Raw genomic sequence first — 16757 nt, 5'->3', positions numbered from 1 at the left:
TTTTTTTTTTTTTTTTTTTTTTTTTTTTTTTTTTTTTTTTTTTTTTTTTTTTTTTTTTTTTGGTTAAAAACTAACTAACATGAAAGCTGAAAGGTGATATAAAATAAGTGTTATAAAATAAGTTGTTATCAATTCATCACCCAGCTTCTTGTACAAAATTTCCCACTCAGATCATCTTCGATCTTCATGTCCCGAAACAGCGACACGGGTTTTGTTCGACTTTCAGGAAGCGTTTTCACCATCTTCATTGTCGGAGGATGGCAACGGGCTAGAAGCTTCGGCGAGGTATTCTAGCATGCTTATCACTTCAGCTGTGTCGTCTAAATAATATTTCGCTTTGCTCGGCTTCTGTCCAACAGTGCAGGCAAAAACCGACGTCGAAGGAGAAAGAATATTACTGGACAATGCATTACCAATTATTTCAAACATGTCCTCATCGGATCTGTCGTCGCCAATACACAACACAAAGTCAGCAAGTTTTCCATCCCCCGCCATTGTTGAGAAAATCTTTTCAGCTACCAAGCCTTTGGTAACCCCCTGAAGCAAATACAAGAGATCAGAAACGAGTTCGGTTATCGAATTCGAGCTCTATCAAGATTATAATTCATAAATGAACAATAACACGCCTGTGGTTTCACTTCGACGATGAATTGACCGCTTTTGACTGCAACGGGTTCGTTTGCCAAAACACTCTCTAAATGATCCAACATCTCCTTAGCCTGGGAAGATCCAAAACCAGGATCTGCATCTCTATATTGCCAGACCAAGGCACTTTCCTTTCTTTCAATAGATGAACCATCTGTAGCCTCCGTATATAAGTTCATAACAGGTTCAGCAATCTGCATCCACCCGAAATCAGAACTTTGGCCGCAGATCTTCCACTCCTCGTCCTGTGACTGCCTGCTCGTTTCGAACAGATTTGATATTAGAATTAGAATAAAAGAAACGAGTTTAGGTGAATACGACCAAAAAACAAAAACTTTTCAGCTATGGTTCAGCATATCTTATAAACTAGCCTCGATTGTGGTGAGACGAGTTCCAGTGTAGAATTCAGAGGTCAAAATTTCTCAAACATTGTTACCCTTTATACAAATCCATACAATGAGTTGATGTGAAACAAGAATTTATGGTTTAGATAATTCTCATAGAACAGCATGAGAGAGATCAAGGAAGCGAACCTCAAAAGATATCCATGTTCTGCTGCAATTCCAAGCTTCTTGCAAGGGCGAAACCACTTGCTTAAGCTGTCCCTCCCACGTCCACTCACAATGAAGACTACATTTTTTGAATCTGCACAAAGCGTGTTAAGGATAGAGATAACCTGCTGACTCGGCGACTTATTTATGGAGTTTTGAGGCATCACGGTGCCATCGTAGTCCAAAAGAATGGCCCGACTTTCGGCCTTACTGTAAGCTGATAAAATGGAATCTACTGAAAGTTTTCTGAAATTGGGATCAAGAGCTACAACCCTGAAACCGAAACTAAAACCAATTCCCCAACATCGTCTCCTGAAATGATCTGAGCAAGTTCTCTCCATATCTTGCAAGAAACTACGAGACCAATAAGCGACATCGTGAGTAGCAACATAACGGTAATGCTTCTCATGTCGCAATTGCTTCTCCGTATCAGCCATTGAGATTGCTTCATTCAAAGCCTCTGCTGTCCGTTCGACATTCCATGGGTTGATACGAAATGCTCCACTTAGTGATGGAGAACATCCAATAAACTCGGATATGACAAGCATGCTCTTTTTCGGTCCGTGGAAGTTCGAACTTTCTTGGGAGGATATTCCCTGTCTGCAGACAACGTACTCATACGGAGTTAAGTTCATCCCATCTCGAACAGCAGTGACAACTACGCACTCCGCAATGCTATAATAAGCAACCCTTTCCGTAATTGGCACATGCCTATCCAGAAGTACTATCGGCTCATAGCCAGAATCCCCATATTCCTTGTTAATCCTTCTGCAACTTTCTTTTATTTCAACTTCTATTTCTTCCAAATCCCTTCCCTTGCCTCTGGCAGGATTTACAATTTGGACCAGTACGGCCTTCCCCTGCCACTTTGGATGTTGCTCAAGCACCTGTTCCATAGCTAACAATTTCAGGTTGATTCCTTTGAAAATGTCCATGTCATCGACACCTAGCAACACCGTCTTCCCCGCAAATTGCTGCGTGAGTTCCCTAGTCTTAACATCCTTGTCTGCCAGTCTCATCACCGACTCGATCCGAGTCATATGAATTCCAACAGGCATTATCTTTATCCCGATCGTCCTCCCGTAGTATTCCAATCCAAGATAGCCCCTCTTCGACTGATACTCCAAACCCAACATTCGGCTGCAACACGAAAGGAAATGACGAGCGTAATCGAAAGTGTGAAATCCAATGATATCAGAGTTAAGTAATGCCTTGAGAATCTCTTCTCTAACAGGAAGGGTACGGTAGATCTCAGATGAAGGAAATGGACTATGAAGGAAAAATCCCATCTTAACTCTGTTAAAACGCCTCCTCAAGAACGTGGGCATTACCATCAAATGGTAATCATGGATCCAAATATAGTCATCATCTGGGTTGATCACCTCAACCACTTTCTGGAAGAACAGCTTATTTGCTGATACATAAGCTTCCCACATCGAGCGATCAAATCGACCCTTCTGATCAGCAGAATATGGCAACATATAATGAAAAAGAGGCCACAAATGCCTCTTGCAGAACCCATCATAGAACTTTTCCAAAACATGAGGAGGCAAAAACGTAGGAATACACTTAAATTTCTCCAACAAAACCTGGGAGACCTCATCTTGTTCGTCTGGTTGGATATCCACTTTCAAAGAACCAACATAAAGAATCTCCATATCCTCTGGCAAACCACTTTTAAGCTGCAAAAGCAATGAATCTTCGTTCCAATTGAAACTCCAGGAATTGTCATTTTCCCTTCGTTTTGCTCTTAATGGAAGCTGGTTTGCTACAATTATCATCCGATCTGAGGAAATTGATGATGGATTTTCGGATGTCACGCTGTAGGCCTGATCGTCGTCAAGCTCGCCTACATCGCCTGGAACAGTCATGATCCGTGGAAACCGCTTCCGTTTCACTTCCATTGCTGGAAAATTTCCAGACGCTAAATCTAAAAGATTTGTGTACGATCTCGAAATCATGTTTTTCCGCTAGATGAACAAACTAACAAGCGCAGCGCCTAACAATTCCGAAATACGAAACAAAACAATCAAAACCCTAACGTTCGGAAACGCGATGAAGTTACGAACAAGAACATATTAATGAACTAGAAGATTATCGCCCAATCAAGTAATTAATAAACAAAATTTAACAGAAAAAAACGGATTCCAATGCAATGTACGTTAATCTTTCCCGTTATTCTAATCCTACCTAGTCCAAAACCTCAAAGATTCTCTTTCAACCAAGCAGAATCCAACAGCAACCAATGCTCTCCATTTCCAGAATTACGAAATTAGATCCGTTCTTTAATCGAAAGCGACACAGTACAGCATTGGAAGAAAGATCAAATATATAAATCTAAACCAATGAATTTCGACGCGTACCGGATATATCTGAGCATCAACCAGATCCCGAACGGCGGCAACAACAAGAAGAAGAACAATGAACCAAATCCTGAAAACGAAAAATGCTGCAAAATTCGTATCACTTCCGAACGCAATAATTGGTTTACATTCCACAAATTTGAAGCTGACCTCCCTCTAAGCTAAACGATAATTTCGATCCTTTTTTTTGGTGAAAATGGATTGCGAAAGGCTTAAATATTACTTCGGACCTTCTCAAACGTCTTACAATGTAGTATGATACAGGAGCAAAACGTGGCGTTCGTTGGATTCACGACGCAATATAAATCCTTTTCTACTGAAAGCAAACTTCAAAAATAAATAAATTAAAATCAAAATAAATTACAAATTGAGTTCTGTTTACTTGATAACTTTCAATGAAAAATTAATTTATCAATTATTTAAACGAAAGAATTTAAAATTTTATTTGGCATAAAAACAAAAATGTATACTTTAATAAAGAAATTAGCAAGGAGGTTTGATAAGTTTACCATGGGGTGATAAAACTGACCAATGAGAGACAGCACGTGCATGGTGGGCAAAAGCTACCGCATGTTAATTTCACAGCCAATAACGTTAAAATATGACTTCCATTAAAGAAATTGGAATTGGATAAGATTCAGCCAGCTGGAGTCTGAATCAGCAGAAGCCAGCTGGCATAGTACCCTTTTCATTTATATTCCAAAGTAGGGAGTAAAATTATTTGTACGTAAAAAAAAGTTATCTCAATGATGATATTTTTCTAAAACTAGCGAGTGTAATTTTCCTTAATTGTAACATTTACTTCCGGTCATTCTTTCCTAAATTAATTTGCTCGTGCCTAAAGATATCCACTTAGAATTGGGTCTCCTAAAGTTCATTAAACGAGACCACTGACCGATGATTACCAGCAAGATTGAGCCCCTAAAAAAAATTTCTCTAGACCATTGATAACGTGCAGGGTTAGTCAAATGGTGACTGATCTCTTAAGAGATTTTTCTTTGGACCGGTGAATAACGTGCATGATAGGTCAAATGACACTAAATGGAATCGGTGACAACCTGTAGAATTGAATTATATTATTTGTTCCTCCTATATATATTATTTTCACAAAAACTATATTAAAAATATTAAAAATATAAATGATATATTCAAAAATTTATTTCAAATAAATATATATATATATAGGGAGAGAGAAATCTCCAAAAATAAATTAATAATTTTGAGGAGATGAGTTTAAAAAATGAAGGAAATGAGTTCAAAAATGTTTAATATTATATATATATATATATTCTTTTTTAAATGAAAACTATATTAAAAATAGGATTTATCTATTCAAAAAATTATTTCAAATAAGTATATTTTGAATGTAAAACGATCAAGAAAAAAGTCACAAAAAATATATTAATAATTTTAAGGGGGACGGACAGTACCAACTCATCTCCTTTATTGGGCCTAGCAGAATTAACCGGGCCCAACGAGGCTAGTGAGAACTATATATTTGGGCCTAAAAATTGTAGGGCTTTACCCCGAAGGGAGCCCTTCCAGAAATTCTCGAAGGCCTGGGCCAAACCCAGGCCTAAGAGGGGGTTTGGAAATAGTTTTCAACCAGCAATTGACGCGCCTCGGTTAGAACCTCACTAGCTGCGTCATTGCCCCAAGCGCAAAGATGGGGATTACACGAAATTTTCTCCCTTTTTATAGCAGCCCACCACGGCTTCGTTTCAACTCCTTTCCGATGTGGGAATGCTTAGCTGCACGCTAAGCCACTTTCCACGCTTCAAAGCGAGTCAAAATTAATCAACCATCGTGAAATTTCAAATCGCGAAACAAAATCTGGTTGAAATTCATACTTTCTTGCCTGTTCTTGATGTACAGTACAAAATTCAAATTCACTGTTCTATGCCTATGACCCTTTACTTTTCCATAGCTCCGGAGCAAAGGCCTCCTCCACTAAGACGAAGATATTAGTNTTTTTTTTTTTTTTTTTTTTTTTTTTTGTATATATATATATACGCACCCGCTTACTTTTAGCTTTTCTTCTTCTGGGAATTCTGATTTTTCTTCGACTTAGACGAAGACTATTATGGCGGGTTATAAAGGTCAGGATGAATATGATTATCTGTTTAAGCTGGTTTTGATCGGTGATTCAGGGGTGGGAAAATCAAACCTGCTCTCGAGGTTTACGAAGAACCAATTTAATTTAGAATCGAAGTCGACGATTGGGGTTGAGTTTGCTACCAAGAATTTGGAGATCGATGGGAAGGTAATCAAGGCTCAGATTTGGGATACTGCTGGACAAGAAAGGTTTGATTCTTCGTTGTTCATCTATAATTTTGATATCTCTTGAAATTCCGATTATAGTTGCATGGTTCCTTTGTTTCTAATCAATCGCCTCTCTGCTGGTCAAGAATTATGTCAGATATCATTAGAGTTTCTTGAAATTTGTTGAATGATTCTCTTTAATTTCTTGAAATTTGTTGATTATTTGTTCGCAAAGGGCTGATTCTATGAAAACGAAAATTGATTTGAGTGAAGTTTCCTGCATCGACAAAGTCTTTTGAACTTGTTTCTGTTGGTTTGGTGTTGCTTTGATTCTGATAAAGTTAGAATGCGTTCAACCAAGTAGTACTGATTGAAAATTAGTCTTATCATAAAGGTGGTTTATACTTGGAAATCTGGTGGTTTCAAATGTTTGGTTTATTTTTTCAATGAACTTTCTAATTGCTGTTGAAGAATGAAATTTCTATTGGGAATCATTGTGTTTATGGTTTGTTAGAAACTTGTTCAACTTTTTGTTTGTTGTTCATTGGAAGAACTTGTGGTAGGGTTAATTATCGATATTGCCTCACCAACTAGCTAATCAGTTGCGAGCCCCTCCTTGGACGCATTCCTCCTTTTGCTCCTCAATCTACAGGGTGTTTTGTATCCATTGAGCAAAGACGGGCTGTGTAATTGTATGGCAGTATCTGAAAACGTATCTTGGGAATGCCCTAAATGTGCATCCTTGCATGGAAATTTGGGAGACTTTCTGTGAGATCCCGCATCAGTTGGAAAAGGGAATGAAACATTTCTTATAAGGGTGTGGAAACCTCTCCATAGTAGACGCGTTTCGAAACCGTGAGGCTGATGGTAATATGTAACGGGCCGAAGTAGACAATATCTACTAGTGGTGGGTTTGGGCTGTTACAAATGGTATTAGAGCCAGAGGGCGGTGTGCCAGCGAGGACGCTTGCCCCCAAGGGGGGTGGATTGTGAGATCCCGCATCGGTTGAAAAGGGGAACAAAACATTCCTTATAAGGGTGTGGAAAGCTCTCTTTAGTAGATGTGTTTTTAAACTTTGAGGGGAAGCCCAGGAGGGAAAACCACCCAAATAGGACAATATCTGCTTGAGAAATAGGGAATTTTTTTATTTCTGTTTAGATGGGTACTCGAAGGTCATATTTCCCACCCAAATAGGACAATATCTGCTTGAGAAATAGGGAATTTTTTTATTTCTGTTTAGATGGGTACTCGAAGGTCATAACTAGGACGTTGTGCCCTAAAGGGGGTGGATTGTGAGATCAAACATCAGTTGGAGAGGAGAACAAAACATTCTTTGTAAGGGTGTTGAAACTTTTCCCTAGCAAATGCGTTTTAACAACCTTAAGGAGAAGCCCGAAAGGGATAGCCCAAAGAGGACAACATCTGCTAGCGGTGGGCTTGGGCCGTTATAAATTGTATTAGAGCCAGACACTAGGCGGTGTACTAACGAGGACTATGACCTCGAAGGGGGTGGACACTAGGCGGTGTACCAGTGAGGACGTTGGGCCTAGAAAGGGGTGGATTGCGAGATCCCACATCAATTGGAGAGAAGAACGAGTGCCAACAAGGACATTGGACCCCGAATGGGGGTGGATTGTGAGATCCTACATCGATTGGAGAGGAGAACAAAACATTAATCCAAATCCAATGGGTTGGTGGGCGTGGGGGAGGCGGGTTTGATTAGAAAAACGTACTCTTCTTTGCTTATTTTGACAGTTATTTATTGGCAGTTATTTGGATTTGTAGTTACCACTTAAAAGCTCTTGTTTGCTTCCTTCAGTTCAGATTAGCTCTTTCCGTGTAGGTACCGAGCGATAACCAGTGCTTACTACCGAGGAGCGGTAGGTGCTTTGCTTGTGTACGATGTCACTCGACGACCAACATTCGAGAATGCTGCAAGATGGTTAAAGGAATTGAGGAATCACACAGACCCAAACATGGTAGTGATGCTCATTGGCAACAAATGCGATTTACGACACCTCGTTCTCGTTCCAACCGAAGATGGAAAATCATTTTCCGAGATGGAGTCTTTATACTTCATGGAGACCTCTGCACTGGATGCAACGAACGTCGAGAGTGCTTTCACGGAGGTGCTCTCTCAAATATATCGCATCGTGTGCAAGAGATCAGTCGAGGCAGGCGACAGCGCAAGCGGTTCAACCCTTCCGTCGAAAGGCCAGACAATAGATGTCAAGGACGACTCGTCGGTTCTGAAGAGGATTGGATGTTGCTCCAGCTAAGTTAAAAGCTTCAAACATTTACACAGAAATACAGCGAGTGATACTTATTTTGTATATTTGTATCTCTTTTGTAGAATAAGAGCATGGTTGTGGTTGGTTGTGGTTTAAAAGGTGCACTTCTTTAAAATTAAAAATCTATGAGAACGAAACATCTTTTATAAAGGTGGGGAAATCTTTTCGTTGCAAATGCGTTTTAAAGCTTTAAGGGAAAGTTCGAATGGAAAAGTCCAAAGAGGACAATATATGTAGGTCTGGGTTATTACAAATTGTGTGTGCATGTATATCTATATGCCGGTCGGGCAGACGGGGATCAAGAAGTGCCTTGACGTGCTCCACTACTTCTCCTTTAATGCCGATGAGCTTACTTCTACAGTATTAGGTGGGCACTCTGCCCCTCTCTCTTAAAGCTACGGCATCCTATCGATTCTTGTCCTATTCTTGTCTTGCATCCTATCTTCAATTCTTGTTCATCACATATGATCGTGTTGGGCTCATAGATTCCCTTTACTAAGTCATCGCCAGCAATTCGGAACCTATCCTAATATCCTTTACAATTAGAAAGAGAAACTATTTGTGGGATCTCTACGTATACTTACAAAATATATATATATATATGTAGATATATGTACATACATTTTTTACCGTGCGGCGTCGTGATCTTGACACGCTCACGACCAGCCTTAAGGGGAATTAAGCCCCATATATATTTTTCACCTCGGCTTTGTGACTTCGTCGGACCTTAGACGAGGTTTGTCTTCACCAATCGAACATCGTTTGTGCGGAATCCAAGTTTGTTCAACCACACACGCCGCCTGCGCGTGCATGTTCAATCGTCTGCGACACATCCAACTTGCCTATATGCTAGGTCAAGTCATTCAGCTCAACGTTGTCTCTGCTCGGGCCAAGGTCTCTCAATACAACGTCACATCTCATCTTGTCATCTCGATCTCCATCGACAGGGTCCATATGTCTTGACGCCACCCTATATATATATATATAAATACGAGGAGATTTATTTCAAAAGGAAACAGAATTTGATTATTTTCTCAATATTCTTGACTGACTTTCACTGTACAACAGAAGAAACCCACCGATCCCAATTTAAAACTAAATTAGAAAGAAAAAAATAATAATTATTATGTAGAAAAATCCTCTCCCCCTCTTTTTTCTTTCTTTGTGAAGTGTCCAAAGCGAACGCCAATTGGCAATTTGGAAAGTCCAGCTAGAAAAAAGCGAAAGAAAAGTGTACGGTCATGTTCCTGTAACACAAACCAACCAAATCCTTAAAAAAACCGCTAGCAATCTAAAACCCTGCCACATGTCCGGTTCGGTCCGTCGGGTTGGACCGCTCGCCGCCGGCCGAAAACCACAGAGCATTCAGGTAATTCCCCAAGATCCGCAAATAACGACTCGTCCTCGTCATCTCCTCTTGCAGACAAAACCATTACATCGGCGTCGTCGAACATGTCGCCTCCCCCATAAATCGGGCCCTCCAGGATTCTATCGTACGCTACGTCAGCCAACCATCCAAAATCGCCGATGCACGGTTTTATCATCAGCGAGTCGCCACCGAGTTCCAGTTCCGGCTGACTCGCGAAAACCACCGCTGGCGACGCGGGGGTCGCGTTGGTGTGGTCGGAATTGGAGGGCGACGTGGTTTCGCTCCCCGGTGACGAATCCTCGGCGATGGCGGCGGAGGGCGGCGAGGAATTGTGGTGTTGGTGATGATGAGATTTGGTCGCCGGGAGCTGGTGGTTGTGGTCGAAAGAGTAGGTAATAACAAGCTTGGTGGGGTCCACACGGCTTCTTTCTACTTGCTTTCTTGCCGGGCAGCCTTTGGAGCTACTACATCGGTAATATCCCCTAAAATATACATAAAAAATATATATTTAATAAATTTATCTAAATAATAATTTAAAAAAACGTGGGATTAATTATTAATTCAGATATATCCAAAAGTAAAAGTGTCCGTTCAGTTAACGGGAAAGAAGATAAACCCATGAGCCAATCACCAAACAAATCTCAATAGAATAACGCAAAAATTACATTAAAAATTCAATAATTAATAATTAGTATTTTATTTTTTAAGTATAGATTAATTCATCAATTTTTTAAGGTAATAATTACATAAATTTTGTGTTATAATAGATTTGATTTTTCTATTAAAACGATAAATAATATTTTATTTTAAAGACTTTTCGTGTAGCCGCCACTCACTAATATGACATCAGTGTGAAAGGCATCTTCGAATAATGTCGTGATTCAATTAATTGAAAACAAATTAAAATTTAAAAACGGTTTTAAAAATTATGTAATTTTAGTAATATTTTAAAAAAATTGTGCAATTATTAGGCAAAAGAAGGAAACAAAATAGGGCAATAATTAGGTAAAAGAAAAAGGAAAAAAAAAGGTGCGTGTTGTACACGCTCTATGAGAGCGATTGGATAATGGGTATGATCCCAATTCCCAACTACGACAAATAATAATAATAAAACAAAGCGGCGATATTAGCAAAAGCCGCCTTTGTGCTAAAATGCGCCAATCTCAATCCAGATCCTACCGTTGCCGGTGGTTAGATATTTCTTATTGGTTAAAAAACTGCCGGCCGGTGGCGGCGGCGGCGGCTAACATGAAAATTGAAATTATTAAACATTTCTTCAAATTTCGATTAAATGAGCTGAAATTAATTATAAATGCATCAAAATTAAGTCAATTCCTCTTTCAATTAGAGCAAAATTAATGGAAATCAAAGCAAAAATTACGAAAAAAATGCCCTTAATTTTGTATAATACCTGGGATAAGGAGAGCCTTTGATTGGCTTTTGGCCGTATTTCCTCCAAGCCCATGAATCCGACGGTGGATATGCTTCCCCTTTGCTCTTAGATCCCTCCATGTCACCGATCGGTACGGACACCACTCTTTTCTGCCCTCCCCTTCTACCGTAAAATACAAAACAAAATCCATAAATTAAAATTAAAATTAAAAAAATTATTAATTTAAAGTAAATTAAATTGAAAAAAAAAAACTAACCTTTTTCTGGAGCCATTGCCGTCGGTGGGGGATCCCGGCAGGCCGTCGTCCGACATGGCTCCAGGATCTTCTTGATCGGAGAGAAATGCGTTCGTGCGAACACGGCGGTCCATGGGCGGAACGGCGATGAAAACTTGAACGCCGGTTGCCGGAAATTGTGTGATAACGATCAATCGTACGGGTGAGATTAAAGAGAGAAAAAGGAAACGGGATTTGGGCGGAGAGATTGGGAGAGGGAAGGAGTGAGAGATTTAGATGAGGTTTAATACAAAGAATAGTCATGTTGACAGATTGGCAAACTATGTTTGTTTATTAAGGTCGTGCAAGCAAATACGAAGTAAATTATAATGCTTAAGGGGGAGGGTTTAGTTCGGGTACGGTCGGGTGCAGTGTAGAGTCTTTGTGGAATTATTTAGATGGATTAATTATTGAATTATTAATCGTAAACAAAGCAAAGGAAATAATTAAATAATGTTAATGTTGTTTTTAGATTATTTATTTAAATAATTAAATTTGTATGGTTTAATTAATAGGAAATAGCTTAGTCGAATATATTTTTTAAAATCTCTCTTCAAATGAACGTTTTTAATTTCTAAAGGTATAATAATAACAAAAAAAAACTATGTTAAATTTAAGGGTATTATGTATATTTTATTTTATTTTATATGTTTATTAGTTTAATAAAAAAAATAATATTAAGACTTTAGAAATTGTATAAGTCGAGTATATATTAAAAAACTTTATTTTTTTTGTTAATGTTTTTAAAATGTATTGATTTATGATTAAAAGTATGAAATTATAAGAGAGATTGACGGTGGTGATTAACTTCCACAAATTTCCTCAAACGTCTGCAAAACTACATTGAACGGTTGCCCAATGACACAGGAATTTTGGCACGTGTTGACTTTTAATTGAAAAAGTATTCAATTTAATATTCCATTTTGTTTTATTTCTTATACTTGGAGTACCATTAATTTGTGTATGTAAATTAAAAATTACAACTAACAATTAATTAATGGTAATATATCAAATTTCAAGTGAATAATTTAGTAGAAATACTCATTTGGTTAATAATTTAAAACAAATTACTTGACGTTAAATTAATATCCTTACCACAACAACCGAATACAACTTTATAAATAATTTGTATCATTAAATTGTCACTAACAAATTCAATATCCAATAGTAATCTATTTCAACATGTCCTCAATTCGTTAATCCCTTCTACAGCGACGTGTTGAATTAGGTAATAAATTTAGAAATATCCATTTTATCCTCAGAAAGAGATTCCCAATTTGACAGAGAATGAAAGGAGTGAGAAACATTTTTTTTCACACGTTACATAATAAGTGATAGGGGATGGAATTATATATATATATATATATATATAAATTAGTTAATTTTGAGATTTTAAATATAATATTAAATTTAAAATTATGTTGTAGATTTTTTTACATATATTTTAAAATTAAAATTTTATTTTTTAGAAATTAGATTAAGACTATTATATATTTTATTTATTATAAATCTTTTAATAAATATTATATTAAAAATAAAAAATAAAAAATAACTATTTTTAAAAAAATAATAAACAAATAAAAATTACTTGAAAAAAAAAACTTGATTTTTAACAATTTCGGAATCACAGTCTCTATTCCCGTAAAAAAAATAAATGGAGAATTTTGCAGATACAAATAATGAAATAAGTGACGGGGATGGAAACTTCTCCGTCCCCACCACGCCCATATATATCTCTAAACATATTATTAATTGAAAATCGAAAATAATTGTCATAGTCCTTTCTTGTTTGCGCTCGACCCATCTTTATATTGAAAACAAATTTTCAAGACTTTATGGCAACATTCCTACAATTGAAGGATAGCCAGATTTTTATTCCTTGGTTAAAAGAATCAAATATTGTTACCAATATTAATTATTTGCGCTATTTATTTCCATTCCCGGGAGCCATTCTTTGCCAATTTTTCCTTTTTTTTCTATTTATGATATTCTATCAAAACGACGTCGGATAAACCAAAGATTCCCAATCAACGTAAGCATGGGAAACGGGTTTTTAATTTAATAAAAATTATATTATTTTTGTTTAATATATTATTTAATAAAACCATTATCTGTCCGACTTCTTCTTTCGCGGCTTATTCAATGATCATCAATTATTGGTAATATTTAATTAAACAATTATGAATTAATTACTGCAGATTTAATGGATATTTACTATCCAAAAGGAACTAATAAAAAAATGGCGGAGATAAGTTAATTTAATTCCTTATTATTATAATTTAAATATTTTGGTCAAATAAATAAGCTGACCAATTCTTATCTTAATTTAGTTTTATTTGTTTTATTTATACACATTTTCACATTCAGCGGTTTGAATATACCAACCAATCAAGTTACTATTTATAAATTATGCTTTTTTATTTTGACATTAATAGATATTATTTTAGGTTAGAATAATCTAATTTTCTTGGGAATAACGTAATCTGTCATTGTACGTGCCACAATCAGGTATAAGCTCGCCCACATGCCCGACCTGAATGCATAGACAACCTCAGTGTAGAATTCGTTGCCCGCTAGGTACAAAGGCTCGTGTCTCTGACTTTTCGCCTGTACTCACTCATCTTTATCAAGTCTCTCTTCGTTCTTTCACTTTGTCTCGTTGATTCGCTTCAGGTAATATAATTGTGAGTGAGACCGCTAGGGCGCTCATCCACGGATGACTGTTTGAAGTGCAAGGGTAAATTCGAACTTAGATAGGATAGGACGTATGCATCGGATGTCATAAGTAGTGACAGGGAAATTGCTCTCGATAAAGGATCGAGGCTGTCTATTCTCAATGGTATGCAATACTATTGTAGTTCACCTCTACATCAACTCGAATTAAATTATAACTTAAGTTTTCAAGTGTACGAGGCTATGAATTACTTTGTGTCTGGTTGCAATCAACCCATTTGTTTGGTTGTCGTTAAATTATCATTGAATTGAATTTTACATGTGTGACTTATACTCGAGTAGGAAGATAAATGTAACGACCCAAGTCCACTACTAGCAGATATTGTCCTCTTTGGACTTTCCTTTTCAAGCTTTCTCTCAAGGCTTTTAAACCTAGAAAATATTTCCACACCCTTGTAAATGGTGTTTCGTTATCCCCCAACCAATGTGGGACCCGGCCAAATCCACCTATTTGGGTCTAGCATCCTTACTGACACACCGCCTCGTGTCTACCCCCTTTTGGGAAGGGCCTCTTCGCTGGCACATAGTTCGATGTCTGGCTCTAATACCATTTGTAACGGCCTAAGTTCACGGCAAATTCACCTGAAATAAGGGTCATCGCAAATTAGCTAATGGTCCTTTATAAACTATTCTATATAAGGGTTAGAGACTTTTGAAAACTATTAGCAACTAGAAATTAAAAAGAAAAAAAAAAAAAACTAATTTGTTCTATGAAAAATATTGGGCCTCAATTGTAGGGCCCATATGATAGCAATTGCATAGGCCCAAAACTAAAGCCCACAACCAAGGCCATTCAGAAACCCTAGCTTCGGCTACTTCAAACAATATTAGGGTTTCTTCCCCCTTCCCTGGAATCGAGCAGCAGTAGCACCACCAGCAACACACAAGCCGCAGCTGCGTAGCCACCCGCCAGAACATTTCAATGGTAATTTTCTCTAGATTCTTTCTGTTTTCTAGCTATAGATTCTTAAAAAGCTCCTATAATCTTGTATCCTTCATGCGACTTAATCATTTACTTCTGTTAACATGGCGCAGGCTTCGGAGAGGAAGTTATCGAACACCATGAGGGATATTAAGGTGCAGAAGCTCGTTCTCAATATCTCAGTCGGTGAGAGTGGAGATCGGCTTACAAGAGCTGCCAAGGTTCTACTTTAATGTGTACATTGTTCTTGTTCATTTAGCTGCTTCTTTCTTGTTTCCGCCATTAATGATCTACTTTGATTAGGTGCTCGAGCAACTAAGCGGCCAGAGCCCTGTGTTCTCTAAGGGTACTTTCTTTTCTCTCTTCAAGTACTCGATTGACTTAGATTATGGAATGGTCCAAATGATAATAGGAAGAAAGATTTAGAATCTAAAGTTGAAATTTGGATGAGTTCTTTTGTTTTTAGAATTGAAACTGAAGTTATCTTTGAATGTCACAGCCCAATATTGGATCTGATAGGCTGTCATTTTGTTTGTTGTTATTTTGGTCAATAGCGAGATACACTGTGCGTTCATTTGGAATCAGACGTAATGAGAAGATTGCTTGCTATGTCACCGTTAGAGGCGAGAAGGCTATGCAGCTTTTGGAAAGTGGGTTGAAGGTTAAGGAGTACGAGTTGCTTCGCAGGAACTTCAGTGACACTGGATGCTTTGGCTTTGGTATTCAAGAACACATTGATCTTGGAATCAAGTGAGCCCTTAAACACATCTGAATATGCCTTTAATCTGTTTCGAGATCTATAATCTGATTTGCTTAGCTGATTCTGTTTTGCATTGTGTTTGAATTTAGTTTACTTCTAATTAGTCATTCATTGGGATGGGATTTTTGGCAATGGAAATGGTAATTTTTCTGCTCGAATCTCTGTAGTTGAAGAACGTATGGGTGTTGAGGATTGTTTGGAGCAAGTCCCACATTGGTTAATTTAGTGGAAGATCATGGGTTTATAAGTGAGGAATACTATTTCCATTGGTATGAGGCCTTTTGGGGAAGCCCAGAGCAAAGCCATGAGAGCTTATGTTCAAAGTGGACAATATCATACCATTGTGGAGAGTCGTGATTTCTAACATGGGGATCGAGATTGAGGTTGGGGATGCCGTTGACAATGTCTTGTGGGGATATAAATTTTAGTCCCGACTATTCCTTGAGTAATTTGTGCCGTTTTCTTTTTAGTTAAACCAGCCTTGTGGGATCGGACTTTTGGCAATGGTGATGGTGTTTTTCTGCCTGATTCTCTATAGTCAAAGAACGTATGGGGATCGAGATTGAGGTTGGGGATACGGTTGACAATGTCTTGTGGGGATATAAATTTTAGTCCCGACTCTTTTCTGAGTAATGTGTGACGATATCTTTGAAGGCTAATAAGGAGTAGGGGCATCCCGAATCTTGTGTAGACTAATCGATATCACTATCGTTGAAGTTTTCTTGTAATCCATCTCGTGTTTATGTGTGCAACTGTGATGTTTCAGGTACGATCCATCCACCGGTATCTACGGTATGGACTTCTTCGTTGTCTTGGAGCGACCAGGATACCGTGTGGGGCGTCGCAGGAGGTGCAAGTCTCGTGTCGGGATCCAGCACCGGGTCACAAAGGAGGACGCCATGAAGTGGTTCCAGGTGAAATACGAGGGAGTTATTCTTAACAAGTCTCAGCAACTCACTGGTTAAGTTTCAGAGGGATTTCTCAAATAGATGGAGAGTTATTTAGTGTGCAAGTTATAAAATTTTGTGCTTTTACCATTAGCCTGACTGAAGCTCTTTATTATTGTTTTTTTTCTTTGGATATTTTTCGGCTTTAATGAAAGATTATTAGAATCAATTTGAGAACATTTTAAGCTGTAAAGCAATTTTTTTTTTTTTTTTTTTTTTTTAATTGGAAAACTTCATAAACATGTT

At 37.8% G+C, this 16757-nt stretch overlaps 4 protein-coding genes, 1 long non-coding RNA gene and 1 other non-coding gene across 7 annotated transcripts; 2 read left to right on the top strand and 4 right to left on the bottom strand.

The window, feature by feature from the left end:
• Window positions 1–94: 94 nt before the first annotated feature.
• On the bottom strand, window positions 95–3826 carry LOC111794073 (probable alpha,alpha-trehalose-phosphate synthase [UDP-forming] 7). The gene is made up of 4 exons (XM_023676201.1): window positions 3560–3826; window positions 1179–3195; window positions 627–900; window positions 95–537 (listed from the first exon to the last, which is right to left on the bottom strand). Exons 2-4 carry the CDS (start codon window positions 3155–3157, stop codon window positions 223–225), a joined length of 2568 nt encoding a protein of 855 aa, XP_023531969.1. The 5' UTR covers window positions 3158–3195; window positions 3560–3826; the 3' UTR covers window positions 95–222.
• Window positions 3827–5076: 1250 nt separating this feature from the next.
• LOC111794149 lies at window positions 5077–5227 on the bottom strand. Its single transcript, XR_002815041.1, has one exon. It is a non-coding gene; the product is annotated as a U4 spliceosomal RNA (small nuclear RNA).
• A 13-nt stretch (window positions 5228–5240) lies between these two features.
• Window positions 5241–8211, top strand: LOC111793331 (ras-related protein Rab11D). Its single transcript, XM_023675170.1, has 2 exons — window positions 5241–5863; window positions 7666–8211. Exons 1-2 carry the CDS (start codon window positions 5643–5645, stop codon window positions 8099–8101), a joined length of 657 nt encoding a protein of 218 aa, XP_023530938.1. The 5' UTR covers window positions 5241–5642; the 3' UTR covers window positions 8102–8211.
• A 26-nt stretch (window positions 8212–8237) lies between these two features.
• LOC111793333 lies at window positions 8238–9076 on the bottom strand. Its single transcript, XR_002814924.1, has 2 exons — window positions 8735–9076; window positions 8238–8647 (listed from the first exon to the last, which is right to left on the bottom strand). It is a non-coding gene; the product is annotated as an uncharacterized LOC111793333 (long non-coding RNA).
• A 36-nt stretch (window positions 9077–9112) lies between these two features.
• LOC111793330 (probable WRKY transcription factor 69) lies at window positions 9113–11452 on the bottom strand. Its single transcript, XM_023675169.1, has 3 exons — window positions 11132–11452; window positions 10894–11037; window positions 9113–9964 (listed from the first exon to the last, which is right to left on the bottom strand). Exons 1-3 carry the CDS (start codon window positions 11242–11244, stop codon window positions 9397–9399), a joined length of 825 nt encoding a protein of 274 aa, XP_023530937.1. The 5' UTR covers window positions 11245–11452; the 3' UTR covers window positions 9113–9396.
• A 3252-nt stretch (window positions 11453–14704) lies between these two features.
• LOC111794113 (60S ribosomal protein L11-1-like) lies at window positions 14705–16704 on the top strand. Of its 2 annotated transcripts, XM_023676257.1 has the most exons (5): window positions 14705–14807; window positions 14918–15025; window positions 15108–15150; window positions 15359–15554; window positions 16331–16704. In XM_023676257.1, exons 1-5 carry the CDS (start codon window positions 14805–14807, stop codon window positions 16527–16529), a joined length of 549 nt encoding a protein of 182 aa, XP_023532025.1. In that variant the 5' UTR covers window positions 14705–14804; the 3' UTR covers window positions 16530–16704. The 2 variants fall into 2 exon arrangements, with proteins under 2 accessions (XP_023532025.1, XP_023532023.1); XM_023676255.1 differs by lacking the exon at window positions 14705–14807 and having other exon boundaries at window positions 14909–15025.
• The last annotated feature ends 53 nt before the right edge of the window (window positions 16705–16757 follow it).

Source organism: Cucurbita pepo, chromosome LG04, assembly GCF_002806865.2.
Source record: "Cucurbita pepo subsp. pepo cultivar mu-cu-16 chromosome LG04, ASM280686v2, whole genome shotgun sequence".
Taxonomy (NCBI): Eukaryota; Viridiplantae; Streptophyta; class Magnoliopsida; order Cucurbitales; family Cucurbitaceae; genus Cucurbita; species Cucurbita pepo.
Note: the sequence above shows the minus strand (reverse complement) of the source record. Positions and strands in the feature narration are given on the sequence as shown.

Excerpts from the sequence above, each read along its gene's own strand:
- LOC111794073 (XM_023676201.1), bottom strand. The coding sequence starts at position 3,157 with ATGATTTCGAGATCGTACACAAATCTTTTAGATTTAGCGTCTGGAAAT. Across the intron at positions 901-1,178 it reads GAACATGGATATCTTTTGAG|GCAGTCACAGGACGAGGAGT; the intron begins GTTCGCTTCCTT and ends CGAAACGAGCAG. Across the intron at positions 538-626 it reads TCGTCGAAGTGAAACCACAG|GGGGTTACCAAAGGCTTGGT; the intron begins GCGTGTTATTGT and ends TATTTGCTTCAG.
- LOC111793330 (XM_023675169.1), bottom strand. The coding sequence starts at position 11,244 with ATGGACCGCCGTGTTCGCACGAACGCATTTCTCTCCGATCAAGAAGAT. Across the intron at positions 11,038-11,131 it reads GGCAATGGCTCCAGAAAAAG|AAGGGGAGGGCAGAAAAGAG; the intron begins GTTAGTTTTTTT and ends ATTTTACGGTAG. Across the intron at positions 9,965-10,893 it reads AAAGGCTCTCCTTATCCCAG|GGGATATTACCGATGTAGTA; the intron begins GTATTATACAAA and ends TGTATATTTTAG.
- LOC111794113 (XM_023676255.1), top strand. The coding sequence starts at position 14,909 with ATGGCGCAGGCTTCGGAGAGGAAGTTATCGAACACCATGAGGGATATT. Across the intron at positions 15,151-15,358 it reads GAGCCCTGTGTTCTCTAAGG|CGAGATACACTGTGCGTTCA; the intron begins GTACTTTCTTTT and ends TTTGGTCAATAG. Across the intron at positions 15,555-16,330 it reads CACATTGATCTTGGAATCAA|GTACGATCCATCCACCGGTA; the intron begins GTGAGCCCTTAA and ends GTGATGTTTCAG.
- LOC111793331 (XM_023675170.1), top strand. The coding sequence starts at position 5,643 with ATGGCGGGTTATAAAGGTCAGGATGAATATGATTATCTGTTTAAGCTG. Across the intron at positions 5,864-7,665 it reads GATACTGCTGGACAAGAAAG|GTACCGAGCGATAACCAGTG; the intron begins GTTTGATTCTTC and ends CTTTCCGTGTAG.